Genomic DNA, 25,752 nt, shown 5'->3' on the forward strand with positions numbered 1-25,752 from the left:
TATATATATATAATCGAGATATTATTATTATTATTAACCTAATAATAAAGCACAGAGCCCAAATGGTTAGGAGTTGAAGGTTGAAATTTGGTACACAGGGTATGTCATGAGAATTTATACTAAGAAGGGATTTTTTAAAATTCCCCCCATGTAAATAATTTTACTTTAAATTCCCCCCATTCTTAACGCTTTCATTGTTAACACTTCCCCATGGGAAAGTGTTAACAATGAAAGCGTTAAGAATGGAAGTGTTAACAGAAAGTGATGTGCAAGATTTACAGGCACACATGTGGTTTTTCGCGGGAAATTGAACATATTTTTAGACCCATCTAAAAATTTTCTAATTAGTCTGGAAACAGGGGACCCTAATTCTTACATTCTGTGAAAACGGGTAAGATTGGTTATAATGTAATTTCTTAATCTTCACTATCGTTACTTTTTGCCCGAACAACGCCAGGCTTATCTGCTAGTACATATATAAATGTATATATCTAGATAATGTAATAAAAAAAAATTCTGAAAATACATAAAACCTAGCATCATAGTAGAAAAAAAAACTGCTTACTTTAGGACACCAAAAATAATTTATTTTGAAATTTCTGTCTTATTTCATGTCATCTTCAGCATAAATGTCAAGTGTAAAGCAAAGTAAGAACAATAGTTTTAAAAAACAATGTTTTCTGAAGAATTTTAGAACAAAAATGTTAGAATGATACCAGTACTGCTTGTTTAAGGTAACTGAAAATTTTTAGTGATAAATTTATCTTCATCTTTTCTAAAGCAATCATCAGCCTATAGACTTTTTCATTCCTATATAAAGAATAGTATTTACAATAGTGTTCATAATCCAGAAATATTAACATTTAACATACTAAATATAGAATATTTTTAGTACAGTATTTGAAACACCAGCTTTATCAGGTGTCCTTGATCTTATTCTTGTGTGAACATAAAATTTGCATGATAGAAGGAAATCATTGATAGACAAGCCAATTTTGTCTCTATTTGAGGAAAAGTTTTAAAACAGCAATAAATATTTATCAGTAGTGGAATAACATTCCACTAGTGATAAATCCAGTAAAATATAATTCAGGACAACTTTCCTAATATTAAATTATATTTTACTAGACAGTAGTAGTTAAAAAGAAATTAAATAATCTCTAAAATAAGACAAAAATGAATAATAGCTCATTTTATTAAAGTTCAAAAAGTTGCAGGCTTATGAGACATGATATGATATTGAGTTCCAGGGATTTTAAAAATTTTATTTTTTGTAAGTAAAAATAACATTAATTTTATATGGGTAGAAACTACTATAAGCCCCTAAGTTTCTTCTGGGCCCAGGAAATAATCCCAGCTCCTTCCTCTGGATAGCCTTGAGTGCATATATATAAAAGCAAACGCAGCTTGTGCTAAACCTTGATATAATATCTATCAGTATTTTTGAATGTAGTAACATCTAAATAATTAAGAACTGATGTACTTAAAGATGTAATCTGATGCCTATTAAATTATTATTAATTTCATCCAAGAAAGGCTTAATATAAATGTAATTATTTTACATAATAAATAGTTCATTTGTTTATCTGACTAATAGTTTTGCATGTTCTCTGTATTTATCAATTACAAAATGTTCTATCAATTGACTAAGTTCTGCAAAGTCATTTGAGATGGGAGCTTCACTGGAGTATCTGACTGTCTATAAAAAGTGTCATCCCACCAAAAATAATCAGCAAATAGATAAATATAGTAGTTTTAAAAAATTAAGAGTTTTATTGTAAAATTTAAGTAATAATGAGATCATATATTTGAAATTTGAATTCTTAATATTGAACTGAGGACTGCCAGTTCATAAAATGAATTCTTAATAGAATTCATTTTATGAACTGGCATTAAATGAAAAAATGAATTCTTAAATATTCTTAAATGAATATTTAAGAATTCATTTATCATAAAATGAATTCTTAATAGAATTCATTTTATGATAAATACAAATAAGCCATTTATTTGATACAAAATTCTTTATATTTTTAAGAAATATAATTAAGGCTAAGTTTAAAAATGCCAAAAAAAACTTCAGAATGTAACAAAGATTCAAATATAGTTAATTATATTGGTATACATTAAAATTAAAAATCACATTTACTAATTTTTACAATAAAAATCACTTTATTAATAAAGATTAACTTAAATAATTCATTCAGGAATTCATTCACTCAACATAATTAAGACCATTTGTTAAAAGAGTTTTAAAACTTTGATATAATTGATTATTTTTTAATCTCTAAATATCAAAAACTAATCAAATATTTCACTAGAGTTGACATATCAAGTATAATCTACAAACTCACCATTAGGAACACAGCTATCAGTTATTTCTACATCATTATAACTGCATTGAGAAGAATGATTTTCTTTACCATTTCGAAATATATCTGGACTATTTGTACCTATGGAACTGGCACTGGTACCATCTCCACCATTGTGAACTGATAAATAAGAACACTGCTCCTCAAAGATTGCAATAATCTGTAAAAATATGCTGTGTTTAGCAATGTTTCTTAAAGCCACAAAAAATATATGTAATTTTAAAAATACCTGTTCCCTATCATCTGCGACATCAGTTAAGCGATCATCCGGATATAATATTCCTTCATCTTTAGATATTTTTAGATTATGAATAGTAACCCAGCTATCAGATGGCTAGAAAAATTATATAATGAAACTATTTCATATATTTATTAAATTAATAATTTAATTCAAAAAATTTAAAGTTTTCTTTGAGATATAAATTTTTAATTTCTAAATATGCTTATTGTAATATATTTTATGTTTATTTGATTCTACAAAAGACATAAGAACACATTTCTATTTAACAACAAAAGTGAAAGTAATTGAGTAATGACCATATTCACAAGCAAGAATCATTGCCATATGAACTGCCAGTTCATTCAATTTGTTAGGAGTTGAAAGTATCTCTTTTTGTAAGTGACCATTTGTAGTGGTTTGTATGACAGTGTGAAGCTAGCTTTAGAGTTACAAGTTAATCAATTACTAGTCACTTTATTTTTAGTATGTGAACACTTACTGGTTAACCTACAACCTTGATCCTTGATGTGAATATGAACATAAATATATGATAAATTTCAAAATAAATCAAACAAACATTTTAATAAAAATCAATATACACACACATTCAAATCAAAAGAAACTGATGCATATTTTGACTCTATATCCCAGATTAATTTTTTCAGCATTTGCCAAAGAATTATTATTTTAAATCTTAATAACAAAATTAATTTAAGTATTAAAAATGTAAATACATTACCATATTTGAAATATGCTAATAAGGCATAAAAAAATCTAAAACTAATTGAAAAAATGCTCTAATTGCATTAAAAAAAACCAATTTTAAATAAATAAATATCTAAAAATCACAATTATTTTTTTTAAATTAGAAAAATTTTTATAAAACAATTATATAAAAATTTTATAGTCAGTTGTTGTGAATAATATCTGAAAAGCATTGAAAATATCTGCTTATCTTTTGAATGTAAGCATGTTTTGTAATGAAAAAAACCAGTGTAAATTTAAGTCTCTACCATACTGTGCAAATTCATGGAAACAAGGCAAAATATATGAATTTGTAGAAAATAAACATTGTATTTTTGTTTTTTGCCTTGTTTCCATTAATTTTGTACAGAACTGGATCTAATTTTGAAAATCCTGCTTATTCATCTTTTTATTTTAAAATGCATTCCTTAACTTTAAATTCATATTATTAACACACAATTTACTTTTATGCAAATTCTTTGGATTTATTCTAACCATAAAAGTGTACAGAGCCAATAATTTAAATGTACTGTACAGTTTCAAATTACAAGAATGATAATAATTATGCATTAGAAAGTTGGTTGTACTTTTTGCAATCTATCAAAAGAGTACATATACTAGCATTGAAAACAATTTCTTTTATAAACAAATTATTATTCTTTAAAAGTCCACAAATATTAAAACAAATTTTTGTTAAAGCAGTTATTACACTTTATAATATATTAGACCATGCATATATAGTTTTTTCATGTATTAATTAACAAATTCTATTTCTATCATAACTGCTGAAAAAATTTAACAATGCATAATAATTGTTTGTCATGCCATTAACCAGCAACTTGTTTTTGCAAATCATTACCATAAGAATTCGCTGGTAACAAATTGAAAATAACTAGAAGCATATCAACATCATGTAGTGATTTCTGAACTGAAAATTACTCTACATATTTTCATGCGGTGTCGAGAAAATTAATAAGCAGTAAATACGAATGCTATTCTCAGCAAGGTACATTCAAAAAGCCTAATAAGTAACTCATTATCCAAGTTTCGTAACTAGATTTCCCTAGCACGCGACAGTGCAATACCCTACCCAATCATAATAGTGGACAATGTCACGTAATCATTCACCATTAATTTTTTTGCTAACCCATTGTTAACATCAATGCGAACCCTCTAATATTTCTTCCATTGATATATTAAAAGAAAAAACACCTCCAGATATTTTAGATTATGCCTATAAATAGAAGAGGAGGAAAAGTTGCAAACGCAGTTTTTCAATAACCGTACTTCTATCTTTATGCAATCAACTCAAATTAAAATCGAACTGATAATTATCATTTATATAAATAAACAATTATGTACAGAGCAGAATGTTATCGGTGTTTCCATTTTTTTTAATGGCGGAAGTAATACATAGACTAGTGTTGATTGTGGGTGTGTTCGGAAGATGTTTACAATGCATAGCGTTTTAATTGTGAAAAAGAAAAATTCATTTGCTCTATTTCTCTTAAGTTCTTCTTTGACAGGTTATTCCTATACTAAAAAATGGTCAGAAATACGATATGTAACAGAAATAGTGAAATAACCTATATCTACGTACGAACTCTATACAACAAGATAGCAATACCGATAAGCGGGATATATGATATAGTTAATAAATTATATTGCTAGACCATGAAATAACGGATATTCCACATTCGATCAAGACGAAAAAACATTTTCTTTTTTAAAAAATATTCTATAAAAATAAGTTGAATTACTTCCTTCAATAATATCGCGCACGCTGCAACAAACAATGCAAGAATCGTACCTGATTTCCGTGTTTTCTGGTAGCTCTACGTATGTCGTATTTCTGTGCACGTCCTAACAGCCAAGCAAGAGTATCCGACATCCGTCAAAATCTTAAAAATATCGACGCGCAAACGATCGAGGTCAGCTACTAAATGTACCGTCAACCACCGTACCTTAACAGGTCCAACAGGTACTATGAAAGGAAATCACGTGACTCACCTGTCGACAGTCAATCGCAGTAAGCTTTTTACACAACACCCTGGGCGATTTATAATTTATGTAATAAGCAGGCAATAATAGATTTGGAAGGTTACGGCAATCATTCGAGGGAGGGAAAAAATTAGATAAATATTATTGTAAAATTTAATGGAGGTAAAATAAACCAGAGATGCTAGAATTCGCTTTGAACGTTCCCATTCACATAATGTAAGACGGGAGTTAAAAAAAAAAGTTGATGCGCATGGTTACCGATTCTCGAAGAAAAACCCCTTTAGTGCAATAGAAATGGGAATTTCCTAATACAGGTACGTTCCAAATCCTGTTTTAATGTATGAGCAGTTCATAAATGATTAATCAGCGTTATCGCCTGTGTTAATAATAATAATAATAATAAAACAATAATAACAAAACTATTGTTCTTTTCTGCTACACCTGTATGATACGTATTATATGTAATGGAGTATATAATTTTGACGGCGTAAAGTTTTATAATTTGTAAATATTTTTACGAAAAACTAATGAAATAAAATATTCAGCCAGAAATGTTACCACATTTCCTACTATGGTTTACATTTTCGGAATATTATCACCACCTCATTCCTACGCACGTCTTAAGAAACCAGAAATCCTGAACGACTCCACACACACTGAAAAGGGATAAAAATAGCCAAAAGGCACGTAACCAACTATATAAGTTCTATACATGTAAAAAATTAAATAGAAAAAAGAAAAGATCCAACGCGAAGTTATAAATTTAGGATTCAATCTCGTTAAATTGACTTTTACTCACAAAATAAACTCCACCCAAAAGGAGATCAGATACGAAGTGCTAAGCGAAAAATCGATAAATACGAGTATTTAAATCGGCATTATTTACGTATTTCCTGTATAAAAATCGTATTTGGTTTGCAAATAAGCCGAACAAGCAGCAGCTTTGGGCCTGACATTTTTGCGCGTATCGCTAATTGGTGGAGGGGAAAGCCTGTTAGGCATTATAGCTCAGGACCACGACAAGCCTTAAGTCTAGCTCTTGGTTTAAATCCGAAGCGCTACATAAAATGTTAAGTGTGTTAAGAAACAAAAGAAGTTTTTGCCTCCAGTGAAATGTGATCGATAGGCGTGCCGTACGATAAATCCCCCATTCACATATTCATTTCTTTGATATTGTAAAATAAAAAATAAAAAATAAGCTTGCTCGCTGACATGGAAATCAAGTGAACAAAAACAGTTCCGGTAATGTTATTCTTAAATTCGGATAATTAACGAATATATATGTTTTTTTTTTTTTTTTTTAATCTTTCGATACCTTCCGCGATTGGAGGGAACGGCGACAGATGGCGCTCGTACTGTATTTAAAAATCCAATTCGTGTTATTATTTTCTTCTTTCGAATGCTTCCTGTTAATTCTTATGACGAATTTAAATATCTGAAATTTTTATTTTTTGTTTTTACGTCCTCCGAAGGTAACAATATTATAATCGAAAAGGAATTTCACGCGATGACTCATAATTCAATGGCACAAACCGGATATATTCTCATCCGTCACTTCCCGCGAATCGTTACATTATAATAGCATCAAAATGTGTAATATATTCGAATTTTTTGGCATAGTATATGCTTAAAATACATTTTTTTAGAATTGTGAACAAAAACTATAACAGTAGTTCTTACAGTTCGAAGTGAGAACCTAATATGGAGCATTGTGTACGGGTTTAATGATATTCGTGAACTAATTTAATGTCTTTTTTTCTAAACTGACTCGATTTCGCGTGAAGGAAAGTCAATTTTCAGAGTAGTTTTTCTTTTGGTCTAGTGTTTATTCATCTGAATACACCGTAACTGTGACAGGTAGCCACTCAACCGCTCTCGAAAAATGTATGGTTCGGTATTATTACGTTTTCTAAATATAGTTCCTAATTTCGGCAATTGTTATCCGGACACAGACGAAACGAATATTCGAAAGTGGTTAAATTTTACCCTAGAGAGCGAACTTTATGAAGCATCTGTTACGACCTGTTACCGGACTAAAGTTACATTAAATGCAGGTGGAGTAATGCTTACACGAGCGAAAAACGAATACAAAAGAAGACGTACAATTGCGTCACAATAGAGGAATCGGTGGCAGATGTGACTATAAAGATACACAAAGTCGGGGACCGTATTTTATATAAGTATTTTTAACATCTGTCGAACTGTCGCACACGCGCGATACCATGAATAATTTTTTGACCATATGTTGGATATTTTCCAATAAGTAAAGGGCGAGAGAAATTTTTAACTTGTTACGATTACCATAGTAACAGTTACGCTCAAGGCACGTCGTTCTCATTACGATAATCAATAGAACTAAAAGTCGTGCTGCGGATAATATTCGCTCCGCAGTAAACAAGCAAGCAGTATGAGCCTGCAGCCATTCAATCGTAGCATGTACGTCTCCCCTCGAACGACAGGAAGCAGTAACAGCTGCCAGACAGGTGGACAATGGCTTCGGCCAACTAACGGTTGGGTTTCACTGCACGATCACTTTTACTTTAATACTTTAATGTATATAAATCGAAACGTGTTATTAATAGTCATTTTTTTTATGTAAGCAATCTGGAATCTTCAAATGAGGTTTTTTTCCTTATTTACTATTTTAAAACTTGAAGTTCAGCCTTGGCATGACCCAGCATTGCCAGAGCCACAAACTCATTGGAGCATGTTTAAACTTTTTTTTAAAGAATGCAACGTATTTACAATCGCGATCGTTAACGTAAACACTTTTCTCATTAAAATCGTAAAAAACCGATTAATGCAAGCTACGAGAACGATATTATTCGAAATTACGTGATTAAAAAAACAACGCAAATACTTGAAAGTTTCCTTGAACATTTTTATTTACGACGGATCCTTTTGTCGTTTATACAATCGCCGGTTATAAATTTACTGTTTCCAGTTGTTGTCGGCTGTTTTTAAATTTCACACAACACGTTCTTTGGTCTTTCTTCGTTGGACAGGAAATGATAAGACTATTAGTCACTCCGGCCATGCATTGGGGCAATGCAAGGTGGACCGTAACGCGTTATTGTCTGACACACATAGAAACGCATGAAGATCCGAACACGTGATTCGAATTAGGCCTATGTAAATTGTCAGAAAGTAAATCAAATCGTGACGTCCCGGAGTGGATACTTAAACAGCCAAGCAGATATGCCAAACAGTAATCCGATATCTTCTTTTTAATGGGTTCAACAAGACAGACGAACCCCGAAAGGTCGGGCCACAGTTAACCTACGAACTTCGTTCGTGATGAATCAAACGCAGTTTCGTGCTGTAAAGGTGATTATCGATGCTAAGAATCAAAATATTCCTGTAAACGGCCAGCTATTATGTGTAAGTATGTGTGTATGTAAGCCTAAAACACGTCTTTCATTCGGTAACACTCAATTTTCCAGTTTTATTCTTAAGTTGTAAACTTGGAAGAAATCCAGGTAATATTTTAGTGCTACTAAAAGTTTGTTTATATCCATTAAAGTCTCCGAGTATAATGTGACAGAGTATAAATATTTAGATGTAACACGAACTCTTCCCAGATAGAAAGAAAATATACTGTATTAAAGTAAACTTGACCGTCCTTATAAAATGCAGATAAGAAAGGCATGTCCGTGCACATGGTTTGTTTAAATGGCAATTCATTGCTCCTTTGTGTGGTTTAACAGGCATCCAAAGATAAGAAAAAGAATAGTGACTCACCTTTCCAGTCGCCTTCTTATACCTGGTGATGGCCAAATCCATTAGATCTCTAACACTAATGTCGCCATTCCCACAAGGGACAATGACTCGAACATTGCCGAACGTCACCGTTACCTTCATCTCTCGACTGCTTTCAGGTTAAGCACCGAACACGCCTCGAAAAAGTTCAAACTCTTAAGTCATTATCATTTCGTCTTCACGTCCTCACCTCAATCAATGCACAAACATTCATCTCCGAATCTGTTAAATATTCTATCATTTTCCCCCTCACCATCACATTACCGTAACGGCAATTTAATTAAGTAAATAACGATATCGTCGTCACCTTAAAAACTTTGTTTAGCCATGAGGACGGAACTGGTAAAGATGGACGGTTGAAAGGCGGCACAACCTCGACTGCAACCAGCAACTCGACTGACCTATGACGTCGTCGTAGTAACCGATCACAAGCCTCTAGTCTCGTCACGTGAGACGTCCGACTCTTCTCATTGGACCAATTCGCCGAGATCCTTCCAATTAATTAATTACGCTAAGATGGCAGATCGTTTGAACGGAACAGTTGCGCTCGGTTAATTTTCAAGCTCGATATTATAAAATTACGCGATTTTAATTATTGATTCGAAATAAACCATCGCAAGCTACTTTTTATTCGGTATCCGTCAGCGCCACGTCGACTCCGCACTGTTAACTACTATACAAGGAATAACGTGTAATACAGAGGCGCCATTATTCAAAACGAAAATGACGAATTAAAAATAAGAATTTAAATTAAATTAGCTTTCATTAGAATGAATTAACCGATTCATTCGTAGTCATGAATGAATATTATTTTAATGGGATGACACAGATAGCGTCCACCGACGGTAATTTAATATTTTAATACGTTATTTTTCAAACTGTTGCTTTGAATAAACGTCACTTATACCAGGATAATGCTTTTTGTGTAATTCGAACCGGTCAACGGTTTATGCTCGGTTAAGTAAATGATCTTGTTAGAATGTATCACTTCTCACCGTTACTCTCGTAAGAAAAGTGCGTTTTTCTCTAGAAAATTCCTTTTTTTTTAATATGTTTTCGAACTTTTGTACGATTGTCACCTGTCAGAAGCATCTCCTGGAGGAGAAGCGCTTTTCTAGGAGTCGTCGTTCCAGTTCGCGTGTGAATAAATAGATACACGCAACACAATAGAATTTTTCTCGAAGAGGTTGGAGGTCGCAATTCTTTTCTTCTTTCCAAAGGAAATGCTTTGAATGTCTTCGAAGGTGAAAAAATACTTTTACGTAATACATTAAATTCAACAATTATAAAATTAATAAGCTGGCTAATGGAGGAACGATAACTTTTCCCTTTCAGAAAAAAATATGACCCGTACACAAATGAAAAATTGTTTGATTTAATAATAAATGTTATTTTTTATGTTTCTATAAATGAAGATAAAATATTCAATTAATATACTTGTATTCGCTTGCAATTTCGAAAGAAAATTATACGAAACGTAACAAAAATTTTAGGTCAAGACTAATATTTTAGCTTCCCTCCCATTTTATCTCAAAGTTATGCATGTGTTTAAATTAAATAGATAAAATCATGTGTATAAATCTTTTAATTACAAACAATATTTACTTTTTGTGCCAGTTTAAAAAAAACTAAATAATTTAAAAGTGAGCCTCATTTTTTACCCTTTTCTATAATAATTAAGCATTTTTTAAAACTAAAATGTTACTTTAAAAATCATTTTTATGTAGGAAATTAAAAGGCACTGTATGAAACATAGAATACAACAAATGATTTTTATTGGTGTTGTGTTACATCAGGGCCGAATATGCTAAACAGTTTAGTGTCTCGCATTATCATTATAAAGAGCCTGTTATATGTTATAGCTTTGGGCCACGACGAGTCTGAAGTCCGGCGTGCCCACTAGTGCTCGAGTGGTTAAAACCACTAAACACCGATAGTCGGTCGAGAGTTCGTACCTCGTCGACGTGGAGTTTTCCGAATTTTTTTCTCGTGTCTAATGCCTACATTCTGTGTTACATCATCAAGATTTCCAAATAGAGTAAAGAATAAATCTACAATTTTTTTAAAACTAGTTTAGATTCAAAGAATCATGAATTAATCCCTAAATCCATTTATTATATTTAAACGTAATGCTTGCGTCATAGAAATTAATCCGTTACTACAGAATTTGTCAGAGAAGATTAATCTTTTCGATCGACCATCTGGATCGAGGACTCCATCACAATAATGATGTAACTATCATTCAATTTTTACTATAATCCTAAACCTTCGCACTTAAGTTAATCAATTCGATGTATTTTTTGTCACATTTATATATCAATTATCTAAAGTAAATTTTTTATAAAAACAGAATTGTTTAAATTATTTATATTAATAAATAACATTAACTGCTGTTCCTTCTATAAAATTGTGTTAACTTCTAATTTAGCATATTTTTCTCTAGCATTAGGATAGGATAAGATTAATGGAAGAGGGCAACGCAGCACATGGGGATCATCCAAGAGGGGATGCATTTCGGAAGGATTTTCTACGAAAAATTGGCTTTTATTCAGATGTTAGACAGGCGAAAAAAAACTTTGAAAACGCTACATGGCTAGCCCGTTGGTTGGGTGCGAACCCGCTACCAAGTGCTCTGCGGTTTTAGCCAATAGGCTACTACAACATATGGGTAATTTACCAAGGGAGGACTTTCCGGAAGGACTTTTTATGAAAACTGGCCCTATTAGGTGTTAGACACGTGAAGTAAACGTGGTAAACTCCACGTGGCATTCAGATATGGTGCATAATTTTATAACTTTATCACTTTTTTTTCAGTATGGTATATGCTATAAGAATCTTATTTTCTTTGGTGTAAGCTAAGAAGAACTTGCACATTTTCGAGACGTTTCGGTATTGATTCCACTGATTTACAAAATAAAGTCTTTGTTTCTCAACTGTTATTTCGTCTGCCATTGAAAATAACTTATAAAAAAAATACTCTAGCGAATAAAAGTGAGTTTAATATTAAAAAAATTATCGTATTAACTTTCAAAAATGATCTTATATAGAAAACGGAAACTATTAACATTTTTATCTTTCGTGCGTGTAGAATCGCGTCGCGTCGCATCAACTTTCAACCAGTCGCACCCGGTCTCATCTCATCGCATACGTGTTTTTTGCTTTTTAATATAAAATCTCCTTTACATTTGGATTATTAAAAAAATATTTCTTCTTATTTTAAATATGATATTTTGTGTTTATTTGATTTGGATCGCATTACATTAACATTAACATCCACACATCCCTCCTCATAGGTGGATCATGCCACATTAAGACTACAGAAAACAGCTTTCTTTGACTTACCTAAGTCTGACGACAATACATTTTAATGATGTTTTAGGGGGTGGCCCACCTCACCACCCCGAAACCCGATAAACATAACCAAGCGTATAATTTAATCATGTTGTATGTGTATGTGAATGCACTATAGTAAGGTATATAGGCCTATATATGGTGGGGTGAGGCACTTCAATATTGTCCATCCCCCAATCTCGAAAAATACGACCAATAAAATCATTTATTTTTTATTTTTTTTATCTAAAGTTTAAAGTATTTTGCTGATAATTGAAGTTATTTTAGCGAATCTCCTTCTTTAGAAGAGATATCCTATTCTCTAAGTATCGTTACAGAACCTGTTTCTCGAATTACCCCCCATTAAATTACAATAACTAATAGGATATAGAGCCGATGGGGAGATATCATTACACGGAATGATTGGATCTTTCTGCTTCAAAATATTTTAACTGTTTCGATAATGATCCATTAAGCTATTAAGAATTAAAATGAACTTGTATATCAAACAATTGAAGCTTATTAATTTTTTCTTTTATCTTTGTTTTGTTATTGAAGAAACTTCTTACATACGATCGATCATAAACATTTGACAATTAATTTACCAAGAAGGTCAATGGGATAATGTTCTTTACAGTTTAAAGAGAAATAAAAATTATGCTTAAGGTTCTCTTCTATTTTTTGGAATTTATGGCCCATCAGTAGCCGAGTGGTCGCGGTTTCGCGCCTGACCAAGTGCTGGTCGCACGGAATTTTCCGGGTTTTTTTCACATATCTAACACCTAAATAGATGCGAATTTCCCATATAAAGTTTTCTCGAGAGGTACCTCCCCGGTGGCAGATTAAGACCTCAACCTTCTAGTCGCAGATGATTGGACGTCTTCTACGTAATTTCACGACATCATATTATAAATGTAGAATTATTTATAAATTATGATATACAATTGTATAAAATTGTTTTATTTTTTCCAATTTCGGGGCTTAGCAGGATTGCAAGCAAGTGCCTAGCTTGCAATCCGGCATTGCACCTCTCTCCCTTGGCAGATTGTCTATGTGTTGCTTTGCATTATTCCACGGCAATCCTTTAGAATCTAAGGAATAATCTCAATCAAAAAAAGAAAACACTTGAAACAATACAAAGATATTTTCCTAGTCTTATATTATTTAAATAATAATTTACTAACAGATGTAATGGACGCACAAATCAAACAACCTAAATTTCTGACACCGTTATAAGAATGACTACACGAAAATAATAGACTATTTTAATATTAAAGGCTGAACTTGTTTAGTTATATAGGTTATCAAACACTCCGGCCTCAAATATAATTAATATGCTAATAAATATAGTCCACGTTACAACAATGAAGGACACGTTTAACGTTTTTGATTATCGATTCTAATTAAATTAATAAAATGAAGGGACGATCTTAGACTTGTCGTGATCCGAAACTATAACATAACGGACCCTTTCTCTCTATCAAATATATATATGTAAAACTGTGTGGCCTTAAACTGTAGATTTGTAACGCGAGGCCCAGGACCGTCGAGAACTTAAACGCTCTTTTACTATTTTTGTTTTGAAGAAATGATATACGTAGAATGCTTATTAATAAAAAGCAGTCTTAAAGATTTTATATTTCTGCTAGTAAAAATAGCATTAATTTATAGAGGGTAGGAATTACTGTGGGATTCGGAGTTCGCTCCGAGCCAGGAGGAATATCATCAGCTTCCCCTCTCGACGCCCTGCGTGGCTCTAAGCTGCAGGTTGTTTAGCTTATGTGCAAATCCGGCCCTGATCTTGAATGTCGAGATTGTCGCTATGTTAAATATAAAATTTTAAAGATATTATTATTATTTTTTTTTTAATAAGGAGAAAATATAAAAGAGATGTTCCTGCACGTCTTACTTTATCCAGTAGAGACGGAATAATTGCTTGTGGTTCATAGAAAGGAATCAGCGGGCGGTCGATATTAACTTACTATTTATGTCTACAGACATCGGATGACGTGTTCTGTTAGGGAACTACCTGTATTTTCTTTGTTGGTTTCCCTTAGAGGGCTATTTTATTTTATTTTATTTTTTTAAAAGGAATCTTCTACTTACATCAACCTATGCAGATCAATAACGTAACCAGGAATGAGCCCTGGGTCCATCTTACTTTTGTAAATAAATTATCCTACCGGAGAAAAAACCACTTAATACCGTTTGTGGGTTCGTGTCTGACCAAAAGAGTTTTCAGGGTTTTTTCACGTGTCTAACATCTAAATAGGGGCCAGTTTTGCAATATTTAGTGTAATTTATAACAGTAAAAGGGCTAATAAATATTAAAATTTAGAAAATGTAATTAAAATTCCTTTATCTAATAAATGTTAATTAATAGGAAGCTTACTAAATTGTAAATGGGATCGATACTTGTTAATTAAAATGGCATGCAGTCGAACCTCCAATAACGGCCATCTTTTCAGGAACGTTTATTTTTGAAATGCACACACAACAATCCCAAAGAACGGACATTTTTATACTCCCGTCAGTGGTAGTTGTTCACAGGTTTGAATGTATATTGATTAAAATGTCTAAAATTGACTAAAATTAAGATGTTAATATGTTTCTGTAACATAAACTTTTTAAGGTTTCCCGATCGCGAACAATAGCCCATAATTAGATAGATAATCAGATTATCTAGAATTTTACAGAATTACAAATAAAATTTCATTTTCTTTTACATTTAGCAAAATATGAATACAATTGTTATTATAAAATTTATTGCGTAAGACGATAAATTCAGAAAATTAGAGTTATTATTTTGAAAGTTGTAACCTAAAAATAATATAAATATTTTTTATAAACAAATTAATGTACTATTGTTTAGTTATAAGTATTGTAGATAAGTACTTACGAAATTAGGCGTGGCTTTTTTTTAATTACAATTATGTATTTAATTGTCTTGCTTTTGATCTGTATGACGGATTTTATAAATTAACATCTCTTAATTGTTATAAAATACTAATTAGTTACAGACTTCATCGGAACTAATGAATTTTTAATGGTAATTTTGGTGCTGTTTTCTGTTACAGAATTTTTTCTGATGCTGGAATAAACATTACAAATATTCAAGGAAATTCAAATATATTTTCGGCACTCCCTAGCTTTCACCACAAAGCACATTGATCTCTTTCACCCAGCAATACAATACTCATTCAACGCAAACCCCTTATCTGTAAAGAATGGGAATACATTATGATCCTACGATTGTTCGATTTACTCCTTCTGGCTCTGGTCAAAACGCAAAAAATATTGTCTCCGAACAATGACGCAACTGGTATTTTTTGCTGTACTTTAAATTTAAAAAATATCGGAATTTTTGTTTGTTGGCCTTTGAAAATGCAAAGGTTTTAACTATCGTCTCGACGGGGATCTTAACTCTTAAGACTTCAAAATTCCATAGAAGAACAACGTTCTGGAAATTCATGAATTACTGTCTCGATGTTTCTTTTTATATAACGGGGACTCTTATTAGTGTTCTTATAGCTTTTGGCGAACAAAAGACTAGAACCGTAACTATTTTTCGTCATCTGAAGTATTTTTTATAGTTTTAATGGGATAAGTAACGCAACGCATGGACCATCTTTCAAGGAGGTGCCTCCCGGAAGGATTTTCTGTGGGAAACTAGCCCCTATTTAGGTGGAGTTACGCGCGTAAAAAACATTCGGAAAAACTTTATTTCGTCAACATGTTGGTCAGGTGCGAACCCACGACAGTGTTCAGTGGTTTTATCTACTCTGCTACTAGTGGGGTATCTGAAGCTTTTGGAGATCAAACTAAGTCACGGATCTAGGCTATAACATAAAATTTAAATATTAAAATTTTAAAAAAATCTTATCGGAATATTGAATTAATATTGTCTATCTACAGTGATACAATTTGTAAATATAATTTTTTCCACATTTTTTCTTTTGTTTAATATTTTTTTATATAAAAATTTCGAAAGTTTTGCAATAGCATCATAAAGAAATTAAAAGAAATTTACCATATATATATATAATATATAACGTAATTATAAAAATTAAGAAACGTAAGTGCAATTATCCGCAATTTTATGGTAATATGGGCCTATAATTTAAGACGTAAAATACCTTAATACGATAGTTTTATGTGCTAAAGTAGAATGTTAGATAGATAAAAATCCTGTTTAAAATGGAAATTCTTTTAATTGTTGTATAGTAAAAAATTTGGGTGGAGAATTAAAAACAGGAAGTTAAGTGAAAGGTCATTTTTGCACAGAGGGATAAATTATAACAAATATAATATGCGGCGCATAGCAGAAGGGCGCTAAAACGACTACACCCCACGATGCTCTTTTTGATTAAAAGCTGCGGTTTAAACTATAGACGTGTAGAAAAGATAGACGATCGCCGGCCTTTTTTTTTTACTCGTTTCCCCTTGTAGGCCTTTTAATCATACTCATCTTATATTCGGTCAGGCCACAATGAAGGAGACATGACAGTGAAGAACGGAGCCCGAAATATCCTGTATGGGATATGCATATCCTGGACAGAACAACCGAAAATTTCCTGAGGTTTTTCGACCGCCGGGACCACCAGAGCGGTAGGCTGAGAGTGCCTTAATCTTTAATTTATAGCCACTTCTATATTTGTATTATAATACTTTTAAGAATAATTTAAAATATTTTCCGTAATATGCAAGGTAACTAAATGTCAAAAACTTTAATTATTGAGAAGAAATTAATTTTAGTCACATATTATAATTATATAATGCCCCGTCCTCATCATCCGGCAGCTTCCATTGTGGGCGATGAGTATGGTTAAAAAGCCCCTTAATTAAATGCCCACAGAACGAAAAGAGATAAAATATATATTTTTATGCCAAAGCATAAAAAATATAATTAAAAATAAATATTTACAATTATTTAAATTGACTCGCAAATCGCATTTAAAATTTTCACCAAAAAATATACATTATTATTATTAAGTAATATATTACGTGAACATTATTAGTAATCTTCAGTAGGTATCGTGATAAATTACATGTGAAGAAATCCCGGAAAATTCCACGTAGTTCGTTGGTGAGACGCGAATCCGTAACCAACTACCAGTATTTACTAGCTTTTATTATTGCTGGACTTTTAAATTCTCAGAATAAATGAAAAAAATAATTGGAAATAGTAGTTTTGATAAAATTACATTTGAATAAACAGCGCTTTAATTCATCATGCATTAAAAAATTATCATAGATGACAGGCTATTAATTTTCTTTCATAAAAGTAGAGAATTTATGGCATGTCGTTGATAGATATTCTGCTTTAAATTTTAAAATTAAAAGCAACAAAACCCATAATAAAACAAAATTTATGATGATTTTATTTATGTTTTAAACACAATATGTCTGTTATGCATGTGAATAGCCAAAAATTAAATATATTTTAAAGATGGATTGGATTGATGGGATAAGGCGACGTAGAAACGTGAAGAAAACTTCACCTGACCAGCCAGTTGGCCAGGAGTGAATCCACTGACCAACTATAACCAGTTCACTGGTTTTATCCATTCTGCTCTAATAGGCATAAGCAAATCCGTAAGTGTAAATATGCCGATTTTTTTTTGTGTGATATATTTATATTCATTTGAGTTATCGAGACTTTTAAAATTTTAAAAAACTATAAATTAACATTAATTTGTAAATAGAATCGAACAAAAGTCACTAATTATATCTTAATAATGCCATACGTAGAATTATCAGAATATTAATACAAAAAATAGAAAACCGGACTAACACATTTTATAGAAAATTTAGATAAATTTTTACCTTTTTAACATATTTCATTTGTAGTTCATTGCACATAATAATAACAGAAGGGAAATAAGATTCGTGACACAGAAAATCAATATAAATCAATTGGATCCCGATATTGTCACTTTAAAATACTGATAAATTATGGTAAATTATATTTATGAAAAAGAATTTCAACTTTTTTGGGTATTTATTAAAAAATAAAAATATCCGATAAGACTTCTTCATTGGGGGAATAAACAAATTGATTTATGAGCTTTGAAAATTAAATTGCAATTATAATTTATTTCAATTTAATGGATTTTTTATTGACAGTATGAAGAATAAAACGATACAAAATATTGTAAGCTCGGATAGCACACTTTTTTTACATTTTCCCCTTCTGGGTATTAAAATGGTTTTTCTAATTATTAAGGAATAAGCCTACCGCTCTGGTGGATCCGAGTTAGAATCCGGACGGTCGAAAAACCAATAATTTTTCGGGAGAGGGTTCTCAGTCCTGGATACGTTGGGCCTCGTCCCTCACCCCCCGGCAGCACCCATTGTTATCTTGGCCGAATCCATGACAGATATAATTAAAAGGCCCTCTTTGTATCCATAGGACGGTAAGAATAAATAAATAAAAAAAAACCCTTAATAAAATTAAGTCCTAAAAGTTGTTCACACTTTGTTGAATCGAATGTTTTGAGTGGTGAATAATACCACCGATAAACACACATAAATATTTATGTTTTGTTTTTATTACTGTTTTTTAAATATACAATAGCATCTACTGTGACTAATTTTATATTTATGGTTAATTTATTTTAACCAAAGAGCGTAGAATAACAAATAAAGAATATTGTGGATATATTTCAAATTTTACATCATTTCAATTTTCGGTAATAGAGTCGATTTAAAATTTTTGTAATTTATATATTCAAATACACTAATTGTATTTTCTTACACCAGGTTCTGTGGGCACTAAGAGGGCCTTTTAATCATATCCATCATAGGTTTGGTCAGACCCACGATGGAGGCAGTCGGGGTACGCTAATGCCATAACCACTATTCATTGGATGGCCGATGACCATCCAATGAAAAACGTATCTATTAGTAAATAGATACCATAGGACCATAGAATAGGACCACCTGTAATCATCGGCTATTTTTTACGAACTTATTTTGAACAAAAAATGCATACAAAATAATCTTCAAACTTTGGACATTTTTATATTTCCGTTAGCGGACAACTCCCATCAGTGGCTGTTTAGAGGTTTGACTGTATAACTTATAATCTTCGATAATTCGTTATTTCCTGTTATATTTTAAAGTAACGAATGTTTATATTTCATAGGAAATTAATTTCTAAAGGAAATAATTATCAATATTTACTGAACCATAAAAGGAAAATACAGTATTTATAAATCGAACTTCTTTATTTTTTCAACCATTAAATTCTGAAAAACTTTCTTCAGCAATCGTTTAGCAATAGAATGTTTAGTTCTAGAGGAGTCAAAATATATATTTTCCATGGCTTTTTTTTAATGACAGAACTATTATTTTTTACGTAGAAGAACCTTGGGAAGTCTTTTTATGGATTTAGTCAATCAAGAATTAATGTGTCACTGAACACGAGTCCTACGAATATTTGTTTCAAGCAAAATTCGATTGTTGAACTGGAAGGTCAGGAGAATTGTTGGCTTCAAAAGCAGAAGTTATTAGAGCAAAGTAATAGAAATACGCCCATAAAACCAATAATATGCCATTTCTGATGTTATTATTGTCTCTCCTTGAATTTATAAAATATTATAAAGAAAATACAGTCGAACCTCCAATAATGGTCACCGCAGACTCCAACTCTAAGACAACGGAATTCGTTTAACTCCAATAATATTTTAAGCGGTACCAGGCCCTCGAAAGTTGAAGGGCTTTGCGGGATAAAATGGCCACTTGTAAACGGAAGCCATTTTATTCAGGAGTTTTTTTCCTTGCAAAAATGATTACAAAATATTTTCTAAACGACGGCCACCTCCGAACTACGGCCGTTAGTGGCCGTTGTTTACAGGTTTGGCTTATCATATTTAAAATATACAGCATAAATAAAGTAGCTGATTCTATGAATTGTGAAGTAAATGTGATAACAAAACGTTAAATTGACAGCTCGGTGAAATAAGTGATGACAAAGATATTCCAATCTTGGGTGTGCTTAATGAGATAGAGGAAAAAGTAACTCAAGCGAAGAAAACTGGTCTTCTCTTATTCGTAATTTCATGGGAATGGAATAAATATGCATCCAAGCACGTCTGAAATGTCTACACTTAAATTGCTGCACTAAATATGATGCTTATTTAGTAATATTGTAAATTTATATGCTGTTTAATCAAAAATGCACATAATAAATAATACAATTGTAACTTGCAATTGTGTACAGTATTAACGAGCAATTGTATTGAAATACAATTAACGCATTACCGTATCATTGTGTTTTTAATGAGGAGCCCTTGTTTATTTAATTAATTAATTTAATTATGTCCGTGTAAACAGATCTATTTGACTCTAGACCAATGACTAGTTTATTTTTGTAAATAAATAAATTTTCGAATGAAACAAACGAATTTACACATACCTACAGTACAAGCTTATACAATATCTTATTTACTCTTCATCTACAGCGCTAGTGGATGGATGGGATAAGGATACGCAACACGTGGGCGATCTGCCAATGGTGCCTCTAGGAAAAAATTTCTATAAAGAAGTAGCCAGTTTAAGTGAAGTAAACCCGGAAAATTCCAAGCGGCCAGTCCATTTGTGCGGCGCGAACCCACGACGAGGAGTGTTTAATGGCTTTTATCCACTCGGGCACATTTACAGTAGCGCAGGGATAAATGTAGATGTGCACTTTGATTTTTCTAATTTGCCTCTCCAATATCGATTCTATACACGCTACTGGTGTAAACAAATTTCATTTTTCAAAATTTGTTTTTAAATCAATGAAGCAGTTCATGTAAAATTCAAACTATTGATATTTTTATAGATTAAAGACATTTAATTGTACAAACAATAATTAGAATATTTATTGTTTTAAACGTGTATACAAATGTTTCTAATTCAGATATAAAGAATTGAACTTGTGTAGAGATTAATTTTTTAAACGTAGTTAAAGGAAAATACGTCTTAATAAAATATACGTAATGCCCATTAATTTAGTCTAATTAATTCAAAATTATTAAAAATTAAATATTGATAAAATTAATAGCGGCTTATATCATAAAAACATATTTAATATCGAAATACTGTAATGTTTAAAATTTTATTTTTATCAAAGATAATTTCTCATTTTCCATTTAAAAACTAAAATTATTGAAAATAACTCTTCAATATATTATAAAATAAAATATTAATTTCTCATCTTAAGCCCCGTTCTCACTTGAGGAAAATCACTACGGAAAAGTAATGCGGACAAATTTTCTGTATTTTTTGTCGGCATTACTTTTCTATAGTGATTCTCTCCGGAATAAACACCGTGTTCTCATTATATTCGGAAAAATACATTTAAATTGTTAGAAATTGATTGTTATTGTGATGATGTCACGACTCACATTGTCAAGGTGATGGAAGAAAATTCTTAATGATTAAAGGAGACTACGCGTGATGACGACGTACAGTACGTCTCAAGTCGATTGCCATTGGTTTAAAAAAATTCCTTTCCAGATTCCGTAGATAAAAATTGAGAACTTTCTAAACTCGACTTTCCAGACTTTTACCACGAACAAAGAAAATTTTTTGGATTACTTTTCTGTAGAGATTTACGCGAGAAAACGGGACTTTAATTGACATTTTCATAACAATTATAAATACATTTGTACACAATGATTTTTAAAATCGCAAACAACAATCTCGTAATTGTCAGTAACAGCAATACCCGACACCCAATTAAACTTTTCTTCAGAAAAATCTTTGCATCCAAACATTCTGACATAGGATCCATCGGGTCGAAATATTTGTATTCTGCCATTACCACTATCCCCGACAAGAATAAATCCTTTATTGTCAACGGCGACACATTCCGGATGTAGAAACTGTCCTTTCAGATTTCCTTTCTGGCCGAATGTGAAAAGATGGTCACCTAAAGAGGAAAACACGTGGATTCTGTGATGGCCGAAATCACTAACGACAACTCTGGTACCATCTTTAGTTACTGCTATTCCCGTAGGATCTTGAAACATGCTGTTCTGCCTCATTTTTCCACCTTCCTTTTTCAAAAGAACCCCTATTTGATGATGATAACAACTATTAGAATTGAATACTTGAATTCTGTTGTTGCAGGTATCGCATACATAGACATTTCCTTTTCCATCAACGCATATTGATTCTGGGCTTCTAAACTGAGAAGACGCTCTACCCTTGGTACCAATCTGACGAAGATATTCCCCGTCTTTATTAAAAACGTGTATGCAATGTTTCCACTTATCGGTGATATAAATTTTGTGTTGTAACGGGCATAGAGCAATCCCGAAAGGACACAGAAATTCTCCATCTTTGTGCCCTCTCCTTCCGAAAGAACTGATGGATTTTCCATTCTGTAAATCAAAAACATGAATTAAGTGCGTATCGGTAGAAACTACATAAAATTCACTCGACCACGGAGATACAGCAGTTCCAGAAGGTCTTTGCAGCATTTCAGATACGAGTTTGCACTTTAGATGAAACTGTTTGGTAATGTAAAATCGCGAATGACGCTCCATATTTTCATTCGATTCTAAAATAGAATTTTCTTTATCTTTTTCTTTCCAAGTAATTGTCAACGAATGGGAATCAAAAACAACTTTTCTCTTTCTTCGAGAGTTTTCAGCGGTGATTTCTGATATTAATTGAGAAACATCCTGACGATATTTTATAAAATGTTTAACCTGAAAAATTAAAAAGAAATCATAAAAATTGATATTTTTTAATGGAGCTAGTAATTATTTTTACATTGTTCTAATCTGAAAAAGTAGACCGGTCGGATGGTCAAGATAGTTGGAATATCAGTCTACCTCGCTGAGAGACCCGGGTTCGAGTCCGTAAAGTTTCAGACTAATAAATAAACTAGACTAACCATATAATCTGCTTCTTGGTTCGAATCGTCGATGGTTTTTATTTCATTTATTAAAGTATTGATTTTCTTAATTAATTCATTTACTGTTAATTCTTCCGTTTTTAAAACCGAATCAACTTCGTTTGTTAACGTTGATTCGTTATTTCTAAGAGCTAGTATCTTCGCTTCTATCACTTTATGAATGTTGTTGTTCACTAATTTGCATTCTTCCTGGAAAAATGATAAATAAAAATATTTTTAATGAAAATTTATTTTGTTATAAGAATAAATATATTAATTTCTAAGCATATTTTGTATTATGGATGAGGTAGTTTAAGTGTCATCATCTCCCAGAACTAACATCTCTGGGAACCTGGATTCGAATCTGGGTGGTCGAAAAATCCCAGACATTTTTAGGGGATTGTCTGTCGCAAATATATTGGGCCCTATACCTCACCATCATGCCCATTGTGGCAGAACCCACAATAGACATGAAAAAACCCCTCTTATTGTCCACAGAGTGGAGTTTATAAAATATATTAAATAAATAAAACTGGAGATTATCATAAAACTAAATTTTGTTTCTTTGACTTAATATAGCCTTTATACTATTATTATGTAATAAAAAAAATGTCATTTCCTACTAACAGGTTATTCCTGATTTAAAAATTTCTACACGAATAAACTCAAGCATCTTAATTGATGCAAAGATATTTTCCTGTCTTAAAAGGAAACGTGAAATGTCACAAATTTAAAAATAAAATAATCATTATTTACAATGAAAACAACGTATTATATAAAGAAAACGCAATATTTATAAATTTTCTTTATTTAAATTAAAGATTAATTTAATTAGATATAAGTTGGAGGGCCAAAGCGGCCTTCCGCTCTTGAGGAATCCGGGGTCGAATCCGGCTAGGAATTATTTATGGGCGCTCTGTCCCGGATAATGGGTTGTCTCTACTGTGGGCCTGGCCTAAACCCATATGGGTACGATTAAAAAGACCCTCTTAGTGCCCACAGAGAGGAATGTAGAAAAGAACAGTGTAAATTTGAGTTCTTTCATCTGTTTAAGCTTCCATAATTGCTGTAATTAAATTAATTTTCTAAAATTAAATGTCACGTTATTTAAATTAATAAACAAATTTAGAAAAGTGGTTTGTGTTTTTAGAAACACACATCATCCTACATTTGTCCTCTAAAAACTCGTTTTCAAACACGAATTTTACTATGTAGGTCAGTGCAAGATGATGTCCTTCCAACTCCCATTGTTCTCAAAAAATTTCGCTTTTTACATTTAGAAAGTTGATTTAATTTACGTTTATTACGGTTATAAACAATTCAATATTAGTTTTATTTTAAATATTTATATGTATAAAAAAATTCTACCTGAAATTTTTGAAAATCTTCATTTATAAATGATATTTTTTCTTTCAATTCGTCGGCCATTTTATTTAATTTTTCCTTCATTACTAATAAATGCTTGGCATGACAATCCGTACAATATTGTTGCTCGCAATGTCCACATTTTAAAGGATTTCCAGCTTTAATCTGGCAAGAAGAGCACGTGACTTTACTGGCCGCATCGGTCTGTAGGACTTCAATTACAGATTGAAGATGTATGTTTACGGGTAACGAGGCCAGTCCCGAAGACAAGGAAATTGTTTCTCTGCATTGGGGACACTGGACGTTTTTTTCAGTAGCAATTTTCGACAGACATAACTGACAGAAAGTATGCTGGCATGGCAGCATAATAGGATGACGGAAACAATCCAGGCAAATGGAACATGTGACTAATTGCCGAAGCGATTCCATCTTTTTCTCGAAATCATTAACGCAGATCTCCGATTCGCTTGCCATGATTACCTTAACGAATTAAATATTAATCCGATATTTTTTGTTCATTTACTTTTTAAAGCCAATTTAAGTTGCAGCTTACCTGAAAGGGTCGATCCTCCAACATACTAAAATGAAAAATAAGTGATTGAGATATACATAAACAGATGGCAGCACTCGTAAAGTATGAAGTCGACATAATTTCCAACTAGTTTGGCTGGAAATTATTTTTCAAATTAAAAAAAGAAAAGAAAAAAAACATACGTATCTACTCATTTCTATTGTTTATTTCTATGTTTTTCCCCAAATTGGGCAATGTATTTTTAAAAAGCTAAGGGAGGGCTTTCTAAATGATTACAATTTTCATTGCCTTATGAGGATATTCTATATTAACCACCGCCTTAATGACGAAATTCTCGTAAAATTTTGAACAAAATTTTTATTTTAATTAAATTTGTTTAGCCGCAACATCATAAAATCAAAATTATATTTTATCTCAAATTAATTTTCCTAATACTGTATTCAAATAAATTATTTAAAAAAAAAGCAAAATAGTATTGATTTTGCTCTTTTTCAAAATTTCAGAATCTTCGAATCGAATTTTATATTATATATAATAAAAT

The 25,752-nt window shown here is 31.6% G+C and overlaps 2 protein-coding genes across 4 annotated transcripts in view; both read right to left on the reverse strand.

Moving 5' to 3' along the window:
* The window catches only part of LOC111639084 (partitioning defective 3 homolog), a gene marked incomplete at its 3' end in the record, with an annotated part of 30,519 nt that extends 20,991 nt beyond the window's left edge, over positions 1 to 9,528 (reverse strand). The window contains exons 1-3 of the mRNA XM_023384858.1: positions 9,076 to 9,528; positions 2,599 to 2,703; positions 2,352 to 2,529 (exon numbers count right to left, since the gene is read on the reverse strand). Coding sequence (XP_023240626.1) covers positions 2,352 to 2,529; positions 2,599 to 2,703; positions 9,076 to 9,195 — 403 coding nt within the window. The remainder of the gene's footprint in view (positions 1 to 2,351; positions 2,530 to 2,598; positions 2,704 to 9,075) is intronic.
* Positions 9,529 to 21,637: 12,109 nt separating this feature from the next.
* Positions 21,638 to 25,752, reverse strand: part of LOC111639088 (tripartite motif-containing protein 2-like) — a 14,047-nt gene continuing 9,932 nt past the window's right edge. The window contains exons 2-5 of one of the 3 annotated variants that reach the window (XM_023384867.1): positions 25,233 to 25,346; positions 24,683 to 25,159; positions 23,315 to 23,524; positions 21,638 to 23,126 (exon numbers count right to left, since the gene is read on the reverse strand). In XM_023384867.1, coding sequence (XP_023240635.1) covers positions 22,065 to 23,126; positions 23,315 to 23,524; positions 24,683 to 25,159; positions 25,233 to 25,328 — 1,845 coding nt within the window. In that variant the 5' untranslated portion in view covers positions 25,329 to 25,346 and the 3' untranslated portion in view covers positions 21,638 to 22,064. Of the gene's footprint in view, positions 23,127 to 23,314; positions 23,525 to 24,682; positions 25,160 to 25,232; positions 25,618 to 25,752 lie in introns of those variants that run through there. The other 2 variants (XM_023384866.1, XM_023384865.1) reach the window with 2 other exon arrangements.

The sequence above is a fragment of the Centruroides sculpturatus genome, unplaced genomic scaffold, assembly GCF_000671375.1.
Source record: "Centruroides sculpturatus isolate CEXI.00-Female unplaced genomic scaffold, Cexi_2.0 scaffold1274, whole genome shotgun sequence".
In the NCBI taxonomy this organism is placed as follows: Eukaryota; Metazoa; Arthropoda; class Arachnida; order Scorpiones; family Buthidae; genus Centruroides; species Centruroides sculpturatus.